This window comes from Haliotis rufescens, unplaced genomic scaffold, assembly GCF_023055435.1.
Source record: "Haliotis rufescens isolate VD_foot unplaced genomic scaffold, xgHalRufe1.0.p SCAF_2, whole genome shotgun sequence".
Lineage (NCBI taxonomy): Eukaryota > Metazoa > Mollusca > Gastropoda > Lepetellida > Haliotidae > Haliotis > Haliotis rufescens.
Genome location: NW_025963890.1, coordinates 79414531 through 79441537, shown reverse-complemented (window position 1 = coordinate 79441537; position 27007 = coordinate 79414531). Strand labels below are relative to the sequence as shown.

General features: G+C 44.4%; 2 protein-coding genes across 6 annotated transcripts in view; both read left to right on the top strand.

Annotated features, from left to right (window-relative positions):
* LOC124123598 (low-density lipoprotein receptor-related protein 4-like) overlaps positions 1-27007 on the top strand; it is a 199874-nt gene that overhangs the window by 105161 nt on the left and 67706 nt on the right. For all 5 annotated transcript variants that reach the window (XM_048400674.1, XM_048400677.1, XM_048400675.1 and 2 more), the window contains exon 11: positions 23781-23999. In XM_048400674.1, the coding sequence (XP_048256631.1) occupies positions 23781-23999 (219 nt within the window). The remainder of the gene's footprint in view (positions 1-23780; positions 24000-27007) is intronic.
* Positions 8137-22265, top strand: LOC125382164. Its single transcript, XM_048400679.1, has 2 exons — positions 8137-8194; positions 19199-22265. The coding sequence occupies exon 2, from the start codon at positions 19507-19509 to the stop codon at positions 20878-20880; it is 1374 nt and encodes a 457-aa protein (XP_048256636.1). The 5' UTR covers positions 8137-8194; positions 19199-19506; the 3' UTR covers positions 20881-22265.

Sequence of the window (27007 nt, the reverse complement as noted above, 5' to 3'; positions counted from 1 at the left end):
TAGCTGTACTTGTGTGATGAGCAGTGAAGGAATATTTACACGTGAGTTACCTGTACTGGTGTGATGAGCAGTGAAGGAATATTTACACGTGAGTTAGCTGTGCTGGTGTGATGAGTAGGGATGGAATACTTACACATGAGTTAGCTGTACTGGTGTGATGAGCAGGGAAGGAACATTTACATGTGAGTTACCTGTACTGGTGTGATAAGCAGTGAAGGAATATTTACACGTGAGTAACCGAAACAAGTGTGACAAGCAGTGAAGGAATATTTACACGTGAGTTACCTGTACTGGTGTGATGAGTAGGGAAGGAACATTTACACGTGAGTTACCTGCCCTGGTGCGATAAGCCTGAAAGGAACATTTACACGTGAGTTACCTGTACTGGTGTGATAAGCAGTGAAGGAATGTTTACACGTGAGTTAGCTGTACTGGTGTGATGAGCAGGAAAGGAACATTTTCACGTGAGTTACCTGTACTGGTGTGATGAGCAATGAAGGAACATTTACAGGTGAGTTACCTGTCCTGGTGTGATAAGCAGTGAAGAAATATTTAAACGGGAGTTAGCTGTACTGGTGTGATGAGCAGGAAAGGAATAGCTACACGTGATTTAGCTGTACTGGTGTGATAGGCAGTAAAGGAATATTTACACGTGAGTTACCTGTACTGGTGTGATAAGCAGTGTAGGAATATTTACACGTGAGTTACCTGTACTGGTGTGAAAAGCAGTGAAGGAATATTTACACGTGAGTAAGCTGTACCGGTGTGATCAGTAGGGATGGAATATTTACACGTGATTAACCTGTACTGGTGTGATGAGCAGGGAAGGAACATTTACACTTGAGTTAGCTGTACTGGTGTGATAAGCAGTAAAGGAATATTTACACGTGAGTTAGATGTACTGGTGTGATCAGTAGGGATGGGATATTTACACGTGAGTTAGCTGTACTGGTGTGATAAGCAGTGAAGGAATATTTACACGTGAGTTACCTGTACTGGTGTGATAAGCATGGAAGGAATATTTACACGTGAGTTAGCTCTGCTGGTGTGATGAGTAGGGATGGAATATTTACCCGTGAGTTAGCTGTACTGGTGTGATGAGCAGGGAAGGAACATTTACACGTGAGTAAGCTCTACTGGTGTTATAAACAGTGAAGGAATATTTACACGTGAGTTACCTGTACTGGTGTGATAAGTAGGGAACGAATATTTACACGTGAGTTAGCTGTGCTGGTGTGATGTGTGTGCTGGAATATTTACACGTGAGTTACCTGTACTGGTGTGATAAGCAGTGAAGGAATATTTACACGTGAGTTAGCTGTACTGGTGTGATGAGTAGGGATGGAATACTTACACATGAGTTAGCTGTACTGGTGTGATGAACAGGGAAGGAACATTTACACGTGACTTAGCTGTACTGGTGTGATAAGCAGTGAAGGAACATTTACACGTGAGTTAGCTGTCCTGGTGTGATGAGCAGTGAAGGAATATTTACACGCGAGTTAGCTGTACTGGTTTGATGAGCAGGAAAGGAATAGCTACACATGAGTTAGCTGTACTGGAGTGATGAGCAGGGAAGGAACATTTACAAGTGAGTTAGCTGTACTGGTGTGATTGGCAGTAAAGGAATATTTACACGTGAGTTACCTGTACTGGTGTGATGAGCAGGAAAGGAATAGCTACACGTGATTTAGCTGTACTGGTGTGATGAGCAGGAAAGGAACATTTACACGTAAGTTAGCTATACTGGTGTGATAGGCAGTAAAGGAATATTTACACGTGAGTTACCTGTACTGGTGTGAAAAGCAGTGAAGGAATATTTACACGTGAGTAAGCTGTACCGGTGTGATCAGTAGGGATGGAATATTTACACGTGATTAACCTGTACTGGTGTGATGAGCAGGGAAGGAACATTTACACGTGAGTTAGATGTACTGGTGTGATGAGCACGGAAGGAACATTTACACGTGAGTTAGCTGTACTGGTGTGATGAGCAGTGAAGGAATATTTACACGTGAGTTACTTGTACTGGTGTGATGAGCAGTGAAGGAATATTTACACGGGAGTTAGATGTACTGGTGTGATGAGCACGGAAGGAACATTTACACGTGAGTTAGCTGTACTGGTGTGATGAGCAGTGAAGGAATATTTACACGTGAGTTACTTGTACTGGTGTGATGAGCAGTGAAGGAATATTTACACGTGAGTTAGCTGTACTTGTGTGATGGGCAGTGAAGGAATATTTACACGTGAGTTACCTGTACTGGTGTGATGAGCAGTGAAGGAATATTTACACGTGAGTTAGCTGTACTTGTGTGATGAGTAGGGATGGAATACTTACACATGAGTTAGCTGTACTGGTGTGATGAGCAGGGAAGGAACATTTACATGTGAGTTACCTGTACTGGTGTGATAAGCAGTGAAGGAATATTTACACGTGAGTAACCGAAACAAGTGTGACAAGCAGTGAAGGAATATTTACACGTGAGTTACCTGTACTGGTGTGATGAGTAGGGAAGGAACATTTACACGTGAGTTACCTGCCCTGGTGCGATAAGCCTGAAAGGAACATTTACACGTGAGTTACCTGTACTGGTGTGATAAGCAGTGAAGGAATGTTTCAACGTGAGTTAGCTGTACTGGTGTGATGAGCAGGAAAGGAACATTTTCACGTGAGTTACCTGTACTGGTGTGATGAGCAATGAAGGAACATTTACAGGTGAGTTAGCTGTCCTGGTGTGATAAGCAGTGAAGAAATATTTAAACGGGAGTTAGCTGTACTGGTGTGATGAGCAGGAAAGGAATAGCTACACGTGATTTAGCTGTACTGGTGTGATGAGCAGGGAAGGAACATTTACACGTAAGTTAGCTATACTGGTGTGATAGGCAGTAAAGGAATATTTACACGTGAGTTACCTGTACTGGTGTGATAAGCAGTGTAGGAATATTTACACGTGAGTTACCTGTACTGGTGTGAAAAGCAGTGAAGGAATATTTACACGTGAGTAAGCTGTACCGGTGTGATCAGTAGGGATGGAATATTTACACGTGATTAACCTGTACTGGTGTGATGAGCAGGGAAGGAACATTTACACGTGAGTTAGCTGTACTGGTGTGATAAGCAGTAAAGGAATATTTACACGTGAGTTAGCTGTACTTGTGTGATGAGCAGTGAAGGAATATTTACACGTGAGTTACCTGTACTGGTGTGATGAGCAGTGAAGGAATATTTACACGTGAGTTAGCTGTGCTGGTGTGATGAGTAGGGATGGAATACTTACACATGAGTTAGCTGTACTGATGTGATGAGCAGGGAAGGAACATTTACATGTGAGTTACCTGTACTGGTGTGATAAGCAGTGAAGGAATATTTACACGTGAGTAACCGAAACAAGTGTGACAAGCAGTGAAGGAATATTTACACGTGAGTTACCTGTACTGGTGTGATGAGTAGGGAAGGAACATTTACACGTGAGTTACCTGCCCTGGTGCGATAAGCCTGAAAGGAACATTTACACGTGAGTTACCTGTACTGGTGTGATAAGCAGTGAAGGAATGTTTACACGTGAGTTAGCTGTACTGGTGTGATGAGCAGGAAAGGAACATTTTCACGTGAGTTACCTGTACTGGTGTGATGAGCAATGAAGGAACATTTACAGGTGAGTTAGCTGTCCTGGTGTGATAAGCAGTGAAGAAATATTTAAACGGGAGTTAGCTGTACTGGTGTGATGAGCAGGAAAGGAATAGCTACACGTGATTTAGCTGTACTGGTGTGATGAGCAGGGAAGGAACATTTACACGTAAGTTAGCTATACTGGTGTGATAGGCAGTAAAGGAATATTTACATGTGAGTTACCTGTACTGGTGTGATAAGCAGTGTAGGAATATTTACACGTGAGTTACCTGTACTGGTGTGAAAAGCAGTGAAGGAATATTTACACGTGAGTAAGCTGTACCGGTGTGATCAGTAGGGATGGAATATTTACACGTGATTAACCTGTACTGGTGTGATGAGCAGGGAAGGAACATTTACACTTGAGTTAGCTGTACTGGTGTGATAAGCAGTAAAGGAATATTTACACGTGAGTTAGATGTACTGGTGTGATCAGTAGGGATGGGATATTTACACGTGAGTTAGCTGTACTGGTGTGATAAGCAGTGAAGGAATATTTACACGTGAGTTACCTGTACTGGTGTGATAAGTATGGAAGGAATATTTACACGTGAGTTAGCTCTGCTGGTGTGATGAGTAGGGATGGAATATTTACCCGTGAGTTAGCTGTACTGGTGTGATGAGCAGGGAAGGAACATTTACACGTGAGTAAGCTCTACTGGTGTTATAAACAGTGAAGGAATATTTACACGTGAGTTACCTGTACTGGTGTGATAAGTAGGGAACGAATATTTACACGTGAGTTAGCTGTGCTGGTGTGATGTGTGTGCTGGAATATTTACACGTAAGTTACCTGTACTGGTGTGATAAGCAGTGAAGGAATATTTACACGTGAGTTAGCTGTACTGGTGTGATGAGTAGGGATGGAATACTTACACATGAGTTAGCTGTACTGGTGTGATGAACAGGGAAGGAACATTTACACGTGACTTAGCTGTACTGGTGTGATAAGCAGTGAAGGAACATTTACACGTGAGTTAGCTGTCCTGGTGTGATAAGCAGTGAAGGAATATTTACACGCGAGTTAGCTGTACTGGTTTGATGAGCAGGAAAGGAATAGCTACACATGAGTTAGCTGTACTGGAGTGATGAGCAGGGAAGGAACATTTACAAGTGAGTTAGCTGTACTGGTGTGATTGGCAGTAAAGGAATATTTACACGTGAGTTACCTGTACTGGTGTGATGAGCAGGAAAGGAATAGCTACACGTGATTTAGCTGTACTGGTGTGATGAGCAGGGATGGAACATTTACACGTAAGTTAGCTATACTGGTGTGATAGGCAGTAAAGGAATATTTACACGTGAGTTAGCTGTACTGATGTGATGAGCAGGGAAGGAACATTTACATGTGAGTTACCTGTACTGGTGTGATAAGCAGTGAAGGAATATTTACACGTGAGTAACCGAAACAAGTGTGACAAGCAGTGAAGGAATATTTACACGTGAGTTACCTGTACTGGTGTGATGAGTAGGGAAGGAACATTTACACGTGAGTTACCTGCCCTGGTGCGATAAGCCTGAAAGGAACATTTACACGTGAGTTACCTGTACTGGTGTGATAAGCAGTGAAGGAATGTTTACACGTGAGTTAGCTGTACTGGTGTGATGAGCAGGAAAGGAACATTTTCACGTGAGTTACCTGTACTGGTGTGATGAGCAATGAAGGAACATTTACAGGTGAGTTAGCTGTCCTGGTGTGATAAGCAGTGAAGAAATATTTAAACGGGAGTTAGCTGTACTGGTGTGATGAGCAGGAAAGGAATAGCTACACGTGATTTAGCTGTACTGGTGTGATGAGCAGGGAAGGAACATTTACACGTAAGTTAGCTATACTGGTGTGATAGGCAGTAAAGGAATATTTACACGTGAGTTACCTGTACTGGTGTGATAAGCAGTGTAGGAATATTTACACGTGAGTTACCTGTACTGGTGTGAAAAGCAGTGAAGGAATATTTACACGTGAGTAAGCTGTACCGGTGTGATCAGTAGGGATGGAATATTTACACGTGATTAACCTGTACTGGTGTGATGAGCAGGGAAGGAACATTTACACTTGAGTTAGCTGTACTGGTGTGATAAGCAGTAAAGGAATATTTACACGTGAGTTAGATGTACTGGTGTGATCAGTAGGGATGGGATATTTACACGTGAGTTAGCTGTACTGGTGTGATAAGCAGTGAAGGAATATTTACACGTGAGTTACCTGTACTGGTGTGATAAGTATGGAAGGAATATTTACACGTGAGTTAGCTCTGCTGGTGTGATGAGTAGGGATGGAATATTTACCCGTGAGTTAGCTGTACTGGTGTGATGAGCAGGGAAGGAACATTTACACGTGAGTAAGCTCTACTGGTGTTATAAACAGTGAAGGAATATTTACACGTGAGTTACCTGTACTGGTGTGATAAGTAGGGAACGAATATTTACACGTGAGTTAGCTGTGCTGGTGTGATGTGTGTGCTGGAATATTTACACGTAAGTTACCTGTACTGGTGTGATAAGCAGTGAAGGAATATTTACACGTGAGTTAGCTGTACTGGTGTGATGAGTAGGGATGGAATACTTACACATGAGTTAGCTGTACTGGTGTGATGAACAGGGAAGGAACATTTACACGTGACTTAGCTGTACTGGTGTGATAAGCAGTGAAGGAACATTTACACGTGAGTTAGCTGTCCTGGTGTGATAAGCAGTGAAGGAATATTTACACGCGAGTTAGCTGTACTGGTTTGATGAGCAGGAAAGGAATAGCTACACATGAGTTAGCTGTACTGGAGTGATGAGCAGGGAAGGAACATTTACAAGTGAGTTAGCTGTACTGGTGTGATTGGCAGTAAAGGAATATTTACACGTGAGTTACCTGTACTGGTGTGATGAGCAGGAAAGGAATAGCTACACGTGATTTAGCTGTACTGGTGTGATGAGCAGGGATGGAACATTTACACGTAAGTTAGCTATACTGGTGTGATAGGCAGTAAAGGAATATTTACACGTGAGTTACCTGTACTGGTGTGATAAGCAGTGAAGGAACATTTATTATAGGCATAAAATAATAGATAAAAGAATAGTAATTAACAAGTCATTAAGACACTCATAGTAATTATATAAATAAACAAGATGAGGGGCTAACAGAGTAAGAAATAGGTATAACACATGGGAAGATATAGGAAGGTCAGGCGATATAGGAATTGAACACAGGAGACATACTGGGTCACTGTTAACCAGGGGTTACAGTACTAGGTCGAGGGTCGGGGTGATAGAGCAAAACAATAAAGGTAACATAACAAGGGAACATACAGGTTGCCAAAGACGAAATAGATTGGGAAAAGAAACGTAAGGGAAATTGCCCTCGGATTCATATATGGTTTGGGGGGTGACAGTACAGACTCTGGAAGTCAAGACGGTCACATTACCACAAGTCCTAAAAAGAACCTAGAGATTAGACGACAGTGGGCTAGGACGACCTAATGTCAGGGGAGATAGGTGGATGGCCAATGACAATGGAAAAAATGAGTAAGGCCATGACGTAAGTCAGGAGTAAAAAGAGAAGGAAACGGGGGTTCAGGACGGCTGGAGGATCCCACTTGAACACTGTGGTCGCGTTCTAATATTCGAAAAGAAACATACAAACCTCCAGTATTTGGACTAGGGATTGAAGCCTTGCGGCCGAAGTCCTGTAATTATCAAGTGACCATAGAGTGGGTTGACCAACAACACTAGAGTGAATAAAAGCTGTTGAACGAAGATCACTCTTTGTAGTTGTTGGAGTAACTACGGTAATAAATCCAAGGCCCTCGGGTACTGACATTGTACCTCTCGCTCGTCCCCGAGCGTCAGCACCAGAAACGAGGGGATTACCGTGGTTAGGTCGAAGAAGTACTCGAATTGCCATCCGGGTAATCAACAACAATTACCGTATTTTACCATCGTAAATATACCTTGGATACGTGGTGGACTGATGCGGGGTACGATCTTCCCTGGCAGTCCAAAAGGCATTGTCGGGTAACGTTGTGCAGCGGGTGCACTAGTAAGATAACGCTGCGCAGCAGTTGCGCAAGCGAAAGCAGAACGGTGCGGCGGTCGCACAGATAAAAGTGACGTGGTACAGCGATTGATGACAAAAGGTATTGTCGGGTGACGTTTTTCAGCGGGTGCACGAACAAAGTAATATTGCGCAGCGGTTGCGCAAGTGAAACTGGACTTGTGCAGCGGTTGCACAAGTAAGGTAACTGCGTACAGTATTACGCCAGTCAGTTAATAACGCAGAAAAGTAGAGCGGGTGAAGTAACCGTTCTGGAACGGTCACCGGGAAAGAGATCACTGACACGGGAAGGAACGGTGCAGACGGCTGCACAGCCACGACCACACCGAGATCAAGGGGGACGATGGGAAAGGGACTGAAGGGTGCCGAATCAAGAGGACGGGAGAAGTGAAAGAAATCTGAACAGAACCATAAGTGGTGACATTTTTGACGTTTGACTTTTGTGCGTGGTGCCAAGTTCTTGGGACCAAGTCATTCGGGTAAGCAGATCTTTGATGCATGAGATTGTATATATCCATACGTGTATACATTGTAAAAGAGCGAGATCCCTGAATTAATCATGCCACTTACTCCTCACGTTACTGATAAACCAATATCGGTGAAGCCGGTAAACCAACAATGCCTGACACCAGTCCCTACTTCCAACCCAGCCTGGTCGGCACTGTTTTCATCACCACCTGCTAGTAATGAAGTATGCCCTGATGACATAGCTAGCGCCACAACCATGACTAGCACTACAACTGTAATGTCAATGGTCTCACCTATTCCAGCGCCTAGTAGCTTGATACTGGACCACCCCCCTCTGCCATTTCAATGGTCACCCTTCAACACTCCTGTAACGGGCCCCCAGCTGACACAGCCGGATATATTTACCACCCCCATCACGAGTACGGTTAACGTTCCCAGTTGTACTGCCCCCCCAGCTTACCAGACAAATACACTGGCTCCCCCGTATAGCGCAAATTCCAGTTCTCCAGTGAGGGGGGACCCCACGCACACCATCACAAGGGCTGTTTCACTGTCCGCGGTGCCAATGAATCCATATGATGGCCAGGATCCCCTAAAAGCTGAGGGATGGTTAAAAAAGTATGAACGTTACTGTAGAGTACATGGTTACACGGAGGAGGAAAAGCAGGAACTGTTTCCCTTATATCTATCAGCACAGGCCGCACACTGGTTTGAAGGGACAGTAGCTAAAGACAATTGCTCATTGCAAAGCCTTAAGAAGGCATTCCTCCAGCGTTACGCCCCAAATTCAATAGTAATGCTAAATAGAGCAAATGAACTTATTGATAGAAAACAAAAACAGGCCGAACCATTTGCCGACTTTCTACAAGCAGTCAGGCACCAGGCAGCGATTATTGGCAGGAACAATGACGATTTTATCAGGGATCTCGTTCTTAGGAATGCTTGCCAAAATGTCAAAAGATTTGTACTCACTAGGCCACACTCTACCCTAGCGGAGGTGGTACGAAGCGCGGAAATCGCTGACGCGACTGATTGCCCTGAAAACGATTCACAGGTCATGCATGCCATTCATTTGTTGAGTGAACAGGTAGATGAGCTTACCACCAACTCACGTCAAAGTACGACACAACCTGTAAATGTGGTAGATTTAAGTCAGTATTTACAACACCAAATACCACAAGATACACCAAATTACTCAGAACACCTGGCAACACCTACTCGACAAAGAAATTACCAAGCACAGAATTATACTTACACCCAGGTGGGATCACCCAACAATCGTAAGGATCGGTACTTGCCTCAGAAGAACTATCAGTATAAGACAGAAGGTTATGCCCCCCAACGGAATCCGATACAGAACACTCGTTCATATACGTGTCGGGGATGCGGTATGGCGCATACCCACCCCAGAGAATGTAGGGTCAGATTAATACATTGCTTTCGTTGCAATAAACAGGGACACATTGCTCGACAGTGTACAACACAACTACCCCCAATTTGACGCCAAGTAATTGAAAATAGTCCCACTCACTACCACACACAATGCTATCCACATTCTGACATTCCACAAAGCAGAGATGTGCAAAGTGAGCCAGCTCCTCATTCAGCCATCAGTATACAGGGGTCGACACCCGCTGCCTCCCCTCAGTTGACAGTACAAGCCGCCCCCGACAATAGTCAGACAGGCAGCCTCCAACCCACCCACCCCCCACAAATGACAAACCCCCCCATTGGAGTGCACGAAATCGAAACCATCCACTGAGAGGAGAGTTAGTTTCCTCCTCGATTCCCCCTCCACACCAGTGGACACTCCCGTAGAACAACAAGTGTTGGAACATCACGATAAGGGCCCAGGTAGTCTCCTACCCACTTCCCTTCTCCAACAAATAAACTCTTCCAGAACACAGTCCTCTACGAAACAACATGTGAATAACCTACCTGACACCCCTACGTTAGACATGGGAAGCCAAACAGATGGCATCCCCTACTCACTTAGATTGGGCTGTTGGAAGCAAATCAGAACAACATCACACGGTGACTGGTAATGGAATACATTCTGAGACAGGAATCGACGTCAAGCATCAACGACATTCAGCCAACCACGGGGGACCTCACACCACCTCCCCCCCTCCCGTTATCGTACCGTCCCTGCAGACAATCAACAGTATACACCTGGCAAACAGTATGATAGCCATCAGCATTAAATCTCATGATTTCCGAGCACTAGTAGACACTGGTGCTTCATCTTCATGTCTCAACTTACCTCATTACCAGAGTTTGGGCATCAATGAAACACTACACCCCCCACAAGCTCCACGGGTTAAACTAGTTGGGGCAGATGGCACGCCACTTACAATAACAGGAGTGGTGACACTACCAGTCACAGTAGCACATCTAAAACTGTCTCAGACTTTTTATGTCGTTGAGGGGTTACAACAAGATGTCATATTGGGATTAGATTTCCTAACTGATCACGTAGCTTCGATAGATTTTACCAAACGACAGTTAGTCCTACACAAGGGTCTCACAGCTACACCCTTCTTAACACCATACCACACTTTACCAGCTCGTACGGGAAGCTTGCTTACCATTCCCCCCTACACAGAAGCTTGTTTTTCAGTACAAATCACATCCGGAACCAATGGGCTCACCGGCATATTGCAACCTTCTACCACACTTGCACAAATTTATTCGATAGTTGGCAGCCACTGTCTAGTGTCTTTAGACAAGACAAGCGCACCCTTCCAAGTGTTAAATCCTCAAAACACCACAGTAAATATCCCCACAGGAACGGTGGTAGCAAATTTTGAAACGTTGGAGGAAGATTTTGATTTGGGGGTCCACTTATTGATGGAGGATTCAGAGATACGGAATACAGATAGGTCAACTGTCAACATAGATGACCATTCATCATCAAAGGTGTCAACTGTCAACACAGATGACCATTCTTCATCAATGGGGTCAATTGTCAACATAGATGGCCATTCATCATCAAAGGTGTCAACTGTCAACATAGATGGCCATTCATCATCAAAGGTGTCAACTGTCAACATAGATGACCATTCATCATCAAAGGTGTCAACTGTCAACACAGATGACCATTCTTCATCAATGGGGTCAATTGTCAACGTAGATGGCCATTCATCATCAAAGGTGTCAACTGTCAACATAGATGGACGGTCACCATCCGAGGTGTCAACTGTTAACATAGATGGCCATTCACCATCAGAGGTATCAACTGATAACATGGATGCTCATTCATCAACAGAGGTGTCAACCGTCAACATGGATGTCATTCGAAATGCACTTCAACCAACCGTCAACATAAATTGTCAATCATCAGTCAAGATGTCAACTGTCAACATGGATGATCGGTCATCACTCGGGAAGTCAACTGTCAACATTGATGATCAGTCGCTGACGGAGTTGTCACCTGACAATAGGAAGGCCATTCCCAGTGACCTTAGGACTCCAACCAACATAGATGACCAGTACTACGAGAAGTCAACCTTGCCGCCCTCAATATTAAACAAACTTCTTCGGCTTGATGAATGTACGCAGAATGAATACCGCAACCAAGCTACAGAACTGAGTCTAGACTTAACTCAGGCCAACCTTACTGCTAAGGAACGAAACATCTTGCTGTTGTTCTTGGGCCAACATCGGGACGTCTTTGCCAAAGACATCACAGAATTGGGACGCACCCACCTCTTCGAATGCCACATTGACACGGGTTCTCACCATCCATTATGACAAAGACCTTATCCAGTCAACCCAAACCAACGTGAAGAACTTGGCAAACATTTACAACAAACGTTGGATCATAATATCATCGAGCCTTCCTTCTCACCCTGGGCCGCCCCTGTACTACTGGTTAAAAAAAAGGACTCGACGACGAGATTCTGTGTAGATTTTCGCCGACTTAACAAAATCACCTCAATTGAACATTGGCCTTTGGTTAATATCGACCAATCCCTCATGTCACTCGGAACAAGCCAAGCAAGTTACTACACGAGCCTGGATCTAATGGCTGGATATCACCAAGTTCCGATGGCCGAGGACAGTAAACAGAAAACCGCCTTTATCGTACAAGGGGAAGGGGCATATCTGTTCAAGGTCATGCCGTTCGGATTGGTAAATGCCCCAAGCTGCTTTTCCTTCATTATTTCGTCCTTATTCTCCTCCATGTCATGGAAATCTGTCTTAAGCTACTTGGATGATCTCTTGATCTACTCCAGAACATTCGAAGAACATCTGGACCACTTAGAAGCGGTCTTTGGCAAACTCAGGATGGCAAACTTGAAACTTAAACCTTCTAAGTGTCATTTTTCCCTCTCCACCATCCATTATCTGGGTCATGTCATATCTAAAGATGGCGTCGCAATGGACCCCGCCAAGGTAGACAGCGTCATCAACTATCCTCAACCTACTGGCACCAAAGCACTTAGATCCTTCTTGGGGTTGGCAGGATACTACCGAAAGTTTATCAAAGGTTATGCCAGCATTGTGGAACCACTCCACTATCTCCTACGAAAGGACATCCCTTACACTTGGACCACATCAGCAGAAAACGCTTTTACAACACTTAAGACAGCATTGACCTCCGCGCCTATCCTGGCATACCCAGACTTCTCTAGACCCTTCATCCTGGTGTGTGACGCTTCAGAACAGTGTGTGGGGTTTGTGTTATCACAAAAAGGTACTGACGGCAAGGAACACCCCATCTCATTTGCAGGGAAAAGCCTAACCCCGACACAGAAGAAATATTCAATCACAGAAAAAGAGTGTCTTGCTATTGTTCTGGGCCTCAAACATTACCACCCCTTCCTGGCTGACAGCCACTGTACTGTGATCACAGATCATGCAGCTCTGCAATACTTGAACACGATCAAAGATGCAACGGGACGCCTGGGTCGTTGGAGCATACTACTTTCACAGTATGATTTACATATTACCTATGTCCCAGGTCCCAAAAATGGGAATGCTGATGCCTTGAGCCGACGCCCCTACCCCAGCCGGGAAGATGATGAACGAGAGGAACTACTGGGTATCGACTCTATCACTAACCCTACAGACTCTCCCAACACAACGTTTGACAAGCTGGAAACAGCAAAGGATCTGACTCCTGCCACAAACATAGAAAAATTAAAATTTTTGGAAGGAATATCACCCGATCATCTGAAGGACCTGCAAAAAGCTGATCCACTCTTCCAGGATATCATGAACTACCTAGCCGACGGGACACTGCCAGATGGCGAACAAGCAGCCAGGAGAGTTATACTAGAAGCTGCGGACTACGAGCTCGATGATGGCCTACTGATACATTTCTACACACCAAGGGACCGCACAGAGCTTCCAATGCGAACTTATCGCCAAATTTGCATTCCCATGCCCCTCAAACAAGACATTGTCCGGGCGTACCATGACCACCTTCTGGCCGCACACCCAGGGGTAGACCGCTGTTATGCAGCCATCCGCCTGAAGTACTATTGGAAGGGAATGTACACCTTCGTCAAAATGTGGGTCGCCACATGCGTACAATGCCAAACAGCTAAACGGGACTTCCATTATCATCCGGCACCACTAAAACCACTACAGATAGTGGATGTATTTGACCGTTGGTCCATTGACTTACTTGGGAAATTTACTACCACCAGTGAAGGTTATCAGTATGTCCTAGTTTGTGTCGATTCAGCATCAAGATGGCCTGAAGCCTTCCCTCTCAAATCCAAGAAAGCCAAGGAAGTAGCCACCGCTTTCTACGATGGCATCATCACTAGACACTCTACCCCAAGAGCGTTACTGACAGATAATGGGGGGGAGTTTATTTCACGGATTCTCACGGAACTGTGCAAAATCCTGGAAGTCAAACGACTCCGGACGTCACCTTTTCATCCCGCCACAAATGCGGCGGTGGAACGAATGAATAGCGTGATTTCACAGGCCATCAGAGTGTACTGTGACGATGCTAGAGAGGCATGGCCACACTTACTCCCAAGTATTATGGCAGGATATCGTCTCAGTCCAGCCATAAATTCCACAGGTTATTCACCATACTTCATGGTTTATGGCAGGGAACCACGACTCCCTATCGACAACATTCTACAACCTATACCCGCGGACCTTCCTTATGCAATTAGGACTGACCTCAGGCAATTACTGGACAATTTGGAAATGGCACGGAATATTGCACAGGCCAACGTCAAGGCCGCACAGGACGCCTACAAGGCATGATATGATTTGAAGGCTCAGGACCCCAGCTTTACCGTAGGACAAAAGGTGTGGCTAAAGAAGGGCAACCTGTTACCCCACGTGTCGAGGAAGCTCCAAAGAACATACACAGGGCCATTCTACATTGTGTTCGCGTACAAATCACCAAACTACCTTCTACGTCGTTGTGGAACACACAGACCATGCAAACCGATTGAAACCATACCTTGGACCGGAAAACCGGCCGACGGATGTGGTATTGCCAGAACACATTGGCACACAGGACCCTGATTCCACCAACACCGACTCTGATGAGGAGGAATGGGATTCGGACGACGATGTTCCGTTGTCCATCCTTCAACGAAAAATCCAAGAAACTACCCAAGCAACGGGAGCACCACCATGCCACGACCTTTCCAAGGATGAACCGGTCGTGGAGAAAATACTCCAATCCAAACGAATGGGAAAGGTCCGGCACTACAAAGTTAAGTATGCAGGGGAGACTTGGAGCCGTTGGGTTCCTCACACAATACTCCCGGACTTGTTGACAGAGAACTTCCACGCTGGCCGCACATGGAATATGAAAACACGTCAGAAAACAACACAACCAACAACCCCCAACTCAGTACCCCACAAAAACTCATGCACTACAGGGACAGCTTAAAATACCAGAGTTAGGAGACACCTGAGACGCCATGACACAAACACATCAAGACAATGCAAACACATTGAAGGGACGTGAAACACGGGCATAGCATGGTGGCGGGTACACTTTGAACCTAGAATAGGCTGGGGAAAAAAAAACAACAAACTATCAAGAAGTAATACCCACAAGATGGTTTCTTGTCGAGGATATAATGCTGACGAGATGGTTTCTTGTCGAGGATATAATGCCGACGAGATGGGTTCTTGTCGAGGACATAATGCCGACGAGATGGTTTCTTGTCGAGGATATAATGCCGACGAGATGGTTTCTTGTCGAGGATATAATGCCGACGAGATGGGTTCTTGTCGAGGATATAATGCCGACGAGATGGTTTCTTGTCGAGGATATAATGCCGACGAGATGGTTTCTTGTCAAGGATATAATGCCGACGAGATGGTTTCTTGTCGAGGATATAATGCCGACGAGATGGGTTCTTGTCGAGGATATAATGCCGACGAGATGGTTTCTTGTCGAGGATATAATGCCGACGAGATGATTTCTTGTCGAGGATATAATGCCGACGAGATGGCTACTTGTCGAGGATGTGATACCGACGAGATGGGTTCTTGTCAAGGATATAATGCCGACGAGATGGTTTCTTGTCAAGGATATAATGCCGACGAGATGGCTACTTGTCGAGGATGTGATACCGACGAGATGGGTTCTTGTCAAGGATATAATGCCGACGGGATGGGTTATTGTCAAGGAAGTGATGCCAATAGGGTGATAATTAGTCATGTAAAGGGACAAACATGATTCAGTTATGTAGCGTATCATGGGATAGATATCAAGGGTGCCAGGATCAAGAACATGTTGCCTACCACCAGTGTGCAATGGGGGTGGGTGACATGTGAGAAACTGGCATCAAGTAATAGGGGGTGCCTGCTTCCATGGGATTTAACAAAGCATTTCAGCCACTGCACCGACACAATCACGCCCAGGATACACGGACAATGCACTGATAGGAACTTCACCTCACACATAATAGCTTGACAACTAGTATTGGGAATTTTTTTTTTTGGTATATAATGAAGTTATTGCATCAATAGGACCCCAGATACTATCACTAAGGACATCTTTATCTGTTCCCAGGCGAGATGTTGCTCTGGCTGTTGACGACCACCGCCCTAAGCCTGATTTGGAGTACACAAGGGACAATTAGTCTGGAGAATGATCTCCAGAGATTACATTTTGGGGTTCTGTTTAAAAATTTGGGGAGACTTAAAACATACGACCAAACTTGGGTACACACATTTGCACTGACACTGCCGAAAACACTTCCTGCAGATCTCACATTCAAATTCCCGCGATGTGTCGCTGCATTTAAGGGTACCGCTGCCAGATGCTTACAGACAAAGGACGTAACGGAACCACTTTTGAATTACACTCGGGACATACACCACGCCGCAACCCAACACATACAGGATACCCTTGACACCATCAAACACTTCATACCAGAAAGTACAGAACCTCAAAGCCAATCGCGCCAACAGCGCAGCTTATTACCATTTTTGGGTACCATAACTAAGGGCCTTGCGGGGGTCGCCACAGAAAGGGATTTAAAGATCATTGTGGATCAGGTCAGATTTTTAGCAAAAGAGGTTCACTTACGAGACATAGCCTTCAATCTCACAGGACACACCATGGCATCATATATGACTCAAACGAACTCCCGCCTGAATAACCTGGTGAGAATTGTAACGCTTAATCACAACCAAATAGTCCTAGCATCACAACAGAGCCTCCGGGAGAATGACTGGTACAAACAATTATTTGCCACCTTACTCACATTAACCACACAACAGTTGCACCTTACCAATGAACTGAACGCACACGCACGGGACCTCCTGACCAGTACATCAAAACTCCTACAAGGCCAACTACCACAAGAATTGATTCCATTATCTACGCTCAGAGTGGTAATAAATAGAATTCGACTTCAGTTGGCCTTACATTATCCCGACTTTGACCTCGTGCATAAGGACCCGCGTCAATATTACACCCAGGCACATGTGAAAGTCACCCGGAAAGGGGATATTCTTTTCCTGTCCCTATTAGTCCCCATCACCCCATTTAAGGAAGCCACTACCCTTTATCAGACCACAGCTATCCCAGTTCCATTACATGAAGACTCGAACGATACTACCATAGTCAAAAACCTGGCAAGGTTCATTGCGGTGTCACAGCGAGATAAACGATTTGTAGAATTTACGAGGGAGGAGTACGAATCATGCATAGACACAACCACCACACAATGTAGTAGTCTACCAGCGGAAAGGAGCTTCGTAAATCCCACGTGTACGCTTGCTCTCATTCAGAATGATATCGACTTGGTACATGAAATATGCAACTTCCACTTGGTACCCGACGGAGCGGAGTCACAACTATACGAATTAGGTTCAGGACAATTACTCCTCCTCAAAATACCCAAAGTAATTTATACATGTGCAAATGTAACAAAAATCCAACAGGGATGTAATTATTGCCTAGCGCCTATCTATTGTTACTGTTCTATTCAAGCAGTAGGGAAGATGCTTCCCCCACGCCTTACTGGTTGCAGACAACCTGAAGACACATCCTTTGTAAATTACACGTTAAATGTGGCCCTGCTCCGTCATTACTTTTCGACAGAAGACATCCTGAAGAGACTACCGTCCTTAGTCGCAAAGGAACCTGTCGCTTACAAAACGGCACCATTCCGGTTGTCAAACACTTCATTCACTAATCTTCTGAAAACCGACGCAAAAATCAGTATTAACTTAAAACATGCCGTCGCCAAAGCCAAGGCCAATGAAATTATTTACACTAACCCGGCCGATCCATTGTACCTGGATGCACTGACGAGTACTGAAGGGAACACCGATTGGTTCGGGGTAGTAGCCTATTCCACTTACGTAATGTGGGCTTGTATTGCTGTGCTATTCGTCTCGGTAGTTCTTACGAACCGTCGCATAGCGGCAATACAGGCACAACTAATTTTAAGAGCGGCGTTGGCCACGGCGGCGGGAATATCCATACCTCAGAATCCTTTGGTATGGACGCAACCTGCTACCGCCACCACAACAACCGACACGCCTGGGTTGTCGGCAGCGGCCATATTCAAACCCCTTTGGAATCTGGAAATGATGGTATTACTGTTGGTTATAATATTGTTCATAACACTGGCAATTTATTTCTACCGGGTCCAAACCAACCCCACCACGACGCTCTACCTAAGTTTTTCGACTCCACATGACAATCTTAGACTCAACCTCCTCAAGGTTGACGCCCCGCCGATGGTACTGGCCCTTTCTCAGTCACAATATATCCCGGAAAACATTCAGATTACACATCACTGGCTCACTTCCAAGATATACATCAAATGGCCCATGAGTAATGTGTCCCTGTGTAACACGCTTACAGATACCCAAATTGCCCTCCCTGTAGTACTAACTGTCCCTCGACATGTGGCTGGACGGCTGTATAAGGTCCTCCAGGGCAGATATTTATTGTTTATGTACCTAGTACAATTTAGAACGACTTATCCTGTTTCGGCCGGACCCCCAAATTCCCATGCCAGTCAAACCCCAACAGCAAGTCAATACAAGGACAGGTCGGGGGGCGGACTATATCCAGCGCTAAATGGTTAACATTTATACAATGAACACCTCCAAAGCAACCTTACAGGATAAGATTTGCTAGATAAATAATACAAGTACTCAACCACAAATAAACTATAAAAAAAAATTAAAAAAAAAAAAATTAAAACACGCAAGACTCCGAACAAAACCAATCTGTCCTTGTTATAAAAACAAACAAAACAACAACAACAAAACAAACCCTACATTGGGCTCCTGCATATTCTACATCCACTTTAACACCCTAAAGTTGTCCTTCGCACACACGTGGGATATCAAGGTGAATCAACACCGGACACAGTGGGTTACTTGGGTACATATATGTAAATACAAAAACAACAAAACAAAACAAAAACAACAACAAAACAATGTTGGTTGGTACACTCATCTACGTCTGTACGTATCAGTTTGGCAGGGGTGTTATCCCTGGAACTTCACATTCATACGATCCGTACAATAATTGGCAATATCTATATGTGCAGATAAAGCGTTGGTTGGTACTACCATCTACGTCGGTACGTATCAAGTTCGACGGGAGTCTCATCTACGCCGGTACGTATCAAGTTCGACAGGGGTATTACCCCTGGAACTTCGAGTCCTTGCAATCCGCACAATCATTCAAATCACCATACCCATATATAAAGGATTGACCGTTACTCGTGTTCAGCTCGGCAGAGGCCTGGAACTACATTCGGCGACTACCGATCGTTACTTTAAGTGCAATTATATACAAATATATTGTTAGTGTGCGATTATTAACATACATATTGGTTTGAAACCCTGTAACGTGATGGATACGCAGACGGTTGAACATGTTGTGACTTCTTTTGATAACGAATTCGGCAAAACGACCGCCCCTGTTGTCATTCCGGAAAAATTATGGCGAAAATTGTGTCGGCTCTCCCTATTCTTTAAATGTCTTTCTGGCTACATTTTTAATATGGGAGAACATTGGGGAAAAACCCACTTAGCAGACGGAAGGTTCAAAACTTACAAACGTCGTCAGTTCACATTGAACCCTCCAATACTGTTTACGCCCAGCCCCCCTGATTTGGCCGACCGTATAGGAAGGGCCCTTTATCTAGCAGCAAACCCAGGACCACTGACCGATGTCCCCGACTTGTTAGGTATAGGAGCGGCCGTACTTTTAATGTACGGTTTATACTATGACTTACGAATGTTGACAGTATTAGGTGTTCAGACGGCAATCGAAGAATTGGACATGACTATCCTTTTCCAATTACAACAATTACAGACGGACATGGGTGCCGACCTACAGAGTTATACAGAAATATTCTGGCAGTTAGCGGATATTCCTAGATCAGTCATCGGACGTACTCTGTCCAAACCAATAACGCCAGAAGTACTAGGAAGTTTAACAAGGGGAAGGGACCATCTCACTTGTAGTCAATCGCAATTGGCGTTACGGCATGTCTTGACGCGATGCGGCCTTTGTTATAAAGACACATTTCCGATGAATGATCTGGGAACAAATTTTCCAATGGTAACTTTTTGCAAATGGTGTCGCCGGATACAACACGTGGAATGTGCAGCCGCCCTGCTAAAACAGTCTGGCTTAACCTACCGCATAGTGACACTTAACGCAGGAACACCAAATGCCCGCCAGTATATAGAACTCGACTTCCCTACCAGCCACTATTCGGAAGCATTCGACGTGCAGCCAGGGTTTCTGGAAGGTCGTGTTTCTCCACCTTTAGACCTCAGATTCAATTTAGATCAGTGTTCAGTCTGTAGGGTACCTTTTGGCTGTGATTTCATGGAGGTGCCGAGTGACATTCCACCTATATTGTACAAAAATCCGGCCTTCACACCGCCCAAACATCCCCTCGATAGATTCGACGTAAGGACCTTCATGAATTATTTCAGATCGTCAACAGTACGAATACCACCGGGGAAACCGGTACGAATATATTTAAGCCAGTCGTCCCCTCCAATAGAATTTCCAAAAACATTGATGGACGAGACCAGACGCCTTATAGGTCCGCTCAATCGTAGGCTCGTAGAAACGAGGGCGCTACAAATTAGATTGTTCTACCCCCCTCAAAGTTCAGACTTTTGGGACGAATATTGTTGGAACAAGGGGGTGTCAGTTACGCGGTTAACAGACTGGTTGAATCTACACAATGACCCCAACGAAACATAACATAGTTGTGCGGCAATAAGAATCGTCTCACAGAGAGGTCACACATAATCAAAGCGTCACCACCATCAATAGTTTATGTCTCTTAACTCTATATTGTATAAATGTCGATCTTAAGTAACATATTCCTTGTGTCCATCTGTGTACTCTGTGTGATTTATTGGTATTAAGGTTGTACCCATGAATATATTCAAGGATTATTACTCCTATTGCACCTAAATCAGTGCAAACTAGTACAAATATATGAAAATGGGTGTATCATTGTTATTAGAACTATGCCAATCTTTGTATATTAGACGTATATATCTATCGAAATTGTATTCACGTGTGTGTGGGTTTTTTTTGCAATTGTGTGTGTATTTTCTGTAATTGTTCAAGGTCAACCAGCACTATGGTCACACCCATTTATTTAAACAGTACGTAAAAAAACAAAAAAAACAAACAACAAACAACAACAACCCAAACTGAACCAACCCAGATTCCCACGGCACTCTACCTTAAGAGTGTGAGGACACACTCTTCGTCAGACCGGGGATCGTATTATAGGCATAAAATAATAGATAAAAGAATAGTAATTAACAAGTCATTAAGACACTCATAGTAATTATATAAATAAACAAGATGAGGGGCTAACAGAGTAAGAAATAGGTATAACACATGGGAAGATATAGGAAGGGCAGGCGATATAGGAATTGAACACAGGAGACATACTGGGTCACTGTTAACCAGGGGTGACAGTACTAGGTCGAGGGTCGGGGTGATAGAGCAAAACAATAAAGGTAACATAACAAGGGAACATACAGGTTGCCAAAGACGAAATAGATTGGGAAAAGAAACGTAAGGGAAATTGCCCTCGGATTCATATATGGTTTGGGGGGTGACAGTACAGACTCTGGAAGTCAAGACGGTCACATTACCACAAGTCCTAAAAAGAACCTAGAGATTAGACAACAGTGGGCTAGGACGACCTAATGTCAGGGGAGATAGGTGGATGGCCAATGACAATGGAAAAAATGAGTAAGGCCATGACGTAAGTCAGGAGTAAAAAGAGAAGGAAACGGGGGTTCAGGACGGCTGGAGGATCCCACTTGAACACTGTGGTCGCGTTCTAATATTCGAAAAGAAACATACAAACCTCCAGTATTTGGACTAGGGATTGAAGCCTTGCGGCCGAAGTCCTGTAATTATCAAGTGACCATAGAGTGGGTTGACCAACAACACTAGAGTGAATAAAAGCTGTTGAACGAAGATCACTCTTTGTAGTTGTTGGAGTAACTACGGTAATAAATCCAAGGCCCTCGGGTACTGACATTGTACCTCTCGCTCGTCCCCGAGCGTCAGCACCAGAAACGAGGGGATTACCGTGGTTAGGTCGAAGAAGTACTCGAATTGCCATCCGGGTAATCAACAACAATTACCGTATTTTACCATCGTAAATATACCTTGGATACATTTACACGTGAGTTACCTGTACTGGTGTGAAAAGCAGTGAAGGAATATTTACACGTGAGTAAGCTGTACCGGTGTGATCAGTAGGGATGGAATATTTACACGTGATTAACCTGTACTGGTGTGATGAGCAGGGAAGGAACATTTACACGTGAGTTAGCTGTACTGGTGTGATAAGCAGTAAAGGAATATTTACACGTGAGTTAGATGTACTGGTGCGATAGGACTGGAAGGAACATTTACACGTGAGTTACCTGTACTTGTGTGATGAGTAGGGATGGAATATTTACACGTGAGTTAGCTGTACAGGTGTGATGAGCAGTGAAGGAATATTTACACATGTGTTACCTGTGGTGGCGTGATGAGCAGAGAAGTAGCATTTACAATGGAGTCACCTGTGTTGCTGTGAAAAGCGGGAAAAAGAACATTTACACGTGAGTTACCTGTACTGGTGTGATAAGCAGTGAAGGAATATTTACACGTGAGTTACCTGTACTGGTGTGATAATTAGTGAAGGAATATTTACATGTGAGTTAGCTGTACTGGTGTGATGAGTAGGGATGGAATATTAACACGTGAGTTAGCTGTACTTGTGTGATGAGCAGTGAAGGAACATTTACACATGAGTTACCTGTACTGGTGTGATAAGCAGTGAAGGCATATTTACATGTGAGTTAGCTGTACTGGTGTGATGAGTAGGGATGGAATATTTACACGTGAGTTAGCTGTACTGGTGTGATGAGCAGGGAAGTAACATTTACACGTGAGTTACCTGTACTGGTGTGATAAGCAGTGAAGGAATATTTCCACGTGAGTTACCTGTACTGGTGTGATAAGCAGTGAAGGAATATTTACACGTGAGTTACCTGTACTGGTGTGATAAGCAGTGAAGGAATATTTACACGTGAGTTAGCTGTACTGGTGTGATAAGTAGTGAAGGAATATTTACACGTGAGTTAGCTGTACAGGTGTGATGAGCAGGGAAGGAACATTTACACGTGAGTTACCTGTACTGGTGTGATAAGCAGTGAAGGAATATTTACACGTGAGTTACCTGTACTTGTGTGATAAGCAGTGAAGGAATATTTACACGTGAGTTACCTGTGCTGGTATGATGAGCAGTGAAGAAATATTTACACGTGAGTTACCTGTGCTGGTGTGATGAGCAGGGGAGGATCATTTGCACGTGAGTTACCTGAGTCTGGAGGACTCACCTCCACAGATTGAGGAGCACTGTCAATGTTTGTTGTTTGTGTGTTTTTGTTTTTGTTTTATCCATTGTTTTAACTCAATGCTGGGTAGAACAAATATCTCCCTTATAGTGTCTTCATGGTCTCAACTATTTACAATCAACACCTTGCTCTCCAAAATGTCATGATTAAGAGCAACACGTTCCTTGCCAACAAATTATATTTGTGGAATGTGTGAAACCTGAACACATCTTTCAATTGCAGTGGATACATCAATCAAGACCATGAGGTGGAGAACCCTCGGGTGATCTTGTCTCAACTACACATTGCCCACCTCACACTGGACTGGGTGCACCAGAACCTATTCTGGGCTCACGACAAGGACGGTACAATCCGTGTTCTATCCCTCGACACGATGTCACAAAAAACGTTCAACATCAGCTACACACAGATCGGAGGCATCGCTGTGGACCCCAGACAAGGGTAGGACATTTCTGTACTGCTGGGGCTCCCAGGGTCAGGCCGGGCAACCTGAGTGATGCTATATATTGTGCTGGGGCTCCCAGGGTCAGGCCGGGCAACCTGAGTGATGATATATGTTGTGCTGGAGCTCTCAGGGTCAGGCCGAGCAACCTGAGTGATGATATATGTTGTGCTGGGGCTCTCAGGGTCAGGCCGGGCAACCTGAGTGATGATACATGTTGTGCTGGGGCTCCCAGGGTCAGGCCGAGCAACCTGAGTGATGATGTATGTTGTGCTGGGGCTCCCAGGGTCAGGCCGGGCAACCTGAGTGATGATATATGTTGTGCTGGGGCTCCCAGGGTCAGGCCGGGCAACCTGAGTGATGATGTATGTTGTGCTGGGGCTCCCAGGGTCAGGCCGGGCAACCTGAGTGATGATACATGTTGTGCTGGGGCTCCCAGGGTCAGGCCGGTCAACCTGAGTGATGATACATGTTGTGCTGGGGCTCCCAGGGTCAGGCCGGGCAACCTGAGTGATGATACATGTTGTGCTGGGGCTCCCAGGGTCAGGCCGGGCAACCTGAGTGATGATGTATGTTGTGCTGGGGCTCCCAGGGTCAGGCCGGGCAACCTGAGTGATGATACATGTTGTGCTGGGGCTCCCAGGGTCAGGCCGGGCAACCTGAGTGATGATACATGTTGTGCTGGGGCTCCCAGGGTCAGGCCGGGCAACCTGAGTGATGATGTATGTTGTGCTGAGGCTCACAGGGTCAGGCCGGGCAACCTGAGTGATGATACATGTTGTGCTGGGGCTCCCAGGGTCAGGCCGAGCAACCTGAGTGATGATGTATGTTGTGCTGAGGCTCACAGGGTCAGGCCGGGCAACCTGAGTGATGATGTATGTTGTGCTGGGGCTCACAGGGTCAGGCCGGGCAACCTGAGTGATGATACATGTTGTGCTGGGGCTCCCAGGGTCAGGCCGGGCAACCTGAGTGATGATGTATGTTGTGCTGGGGCTCCCAGGGTCAGGCCGGGCAACCTGAGTGATGATATATGTTGTGCTGGGGCTGGCACGACTGATATGTCAATGCAGAAATCACGACTTGCTTCATGTGGGTCAGACACAGGGTCTGATGGATGGACTACATTTAATTAGGTGATGTCACAGATCAGATTGACTGAGTAATGTTAAAGATGGATGTATTGACTGACATTAAGTTATATTACAGGAGGATGAATTGACTGACATTAAGTAGTGTTACAGGAAGATGTATTGACTGATATTATATAATGTTACAGGAGGATGTATTGACTGACATTAAGTAATGTTACAGGAGGATGTATTGACTGACATTATATAATGTTACAGGATGATGTATTGACTGACATTATATAATGTTACAGGTGGATGTATTGACTGACATTATATAATGTTACAGGTGGATGTATTGACTGAAATTATATAATGTTACAGGTGGATGTATTGACTGACATTAAGCAATGTTACAGGAGGATGTATTGCCTGACATTAAGTAATGTTACAGGAGGATGTATTGACTAACATTATATAATGTTACAGGTGGATGTATTGACTGACAGTATATAATGTTACAGGTGGATGTATTGACTGACATTATATAATGTTACAGGTGGATGTATTGACTGACATTATATAATGTTACAGGTGGATGTATTGACTGACATTATATAATGTTACAGGTGGATGTATTGACTGACATTGTGTAATGTTAGTGCTAGATGTTTTGACTTACATTATGTAATGTTACAGGTGGAAGTACTGATTTACATTCAGTAGTGTAACAGGATGCTGTATTGACTGACATTAAGTAATGTTACAGAGGATGTATTGAGTTGCATTAAAAAAGTGTTACAGAAGGATGTACTGACTTACATTAAGTAATGTTACAGGAGGATGAATCGATTTACATTGAGTAATGTTACATGAGTGAGTGAGTGAGTTTTGGTTTAACGCCGATTTTAACAGTATTCCAGTTATATCGCGGCGTGTAAGCTTAATGTGGGAGGAAAGCCCGAAGTGATGCATGTCTCAGACGTTTACCACTTCGGTGAAACCCACGAGCAAGGGTATGGTGCTGACAAACCTAGAAACATAATCGGGGCGAACCGGGATTCGAACCCACAATCATAGGTTTCTAGCGTACCCAAGAGACGCAAGTCTGCACAGTGAATCGCGTCGCCTAAAACGACTGGACCACCCGTGCCCCCTAATGTTACATGAGGATGTATTCACTGACATTAAGTAATGTTACAGGAGAATGTATTGACTGATATAAAGTAATGTTACAGGTGGATGTGTTGACTGACATGAAGTAATGTTACAGGAGGATGTATTGACTGACTTTATGTAATGTTACAGATGGATGCATTGACGGACATTAAGTAATTTTACAGGAGGATGTATTGACTTACTTTATGTAATGTTACAGATGGATGCATTGACTGACATTAAGTAATGTTATAGGTGGGTGTATTCACTTACATTAAGTAATGTTACAGGAGGATGTATTGACTGATATTAAGTAATGTTACAGATGGATGTGTTGACTGACATGAAGAAATGTTACAGGAGGATGAATTGACTGATATTAAGTAATGTTACAGGAGGATGAACTGACTGATATTAAGTAATGTTACAGGAGGATGTATTGACTGTCATTAAGTAATGTCACAGGAGGATGAACTGACTGATATTAAGTAATGTTACAGGAGGATGAACTGACTGATATTAAGTAATTTTACAGGAGGATGCATTGACTGACATTAAGTAATGTTATAGGTGGGTGTATTCACTTACATTAAGTAATATTACAGGAGGATGTATTGACTGATATTAAGTAATGTTACAGATGGATGCATTGACTGACATTAAGTAATGTTATAGGTGGGTGTATTCACTTACATTAAGTAATGTTACAGGAGGATGTGTTGACTGACATGAAGAAATGTTACAGGAGGATGAATTGACTGATATTAAGTAATGTTACAGGA

Excerpts from the sequence above, each read along its gene's own strand:
- LOC125382164 (XM_048400679.1), top strand. The coding sequence starts at position 19,507 with ATGGATACGCAGACGGTTGAACATGTTGTGACTTCTTTTGATAACGAA.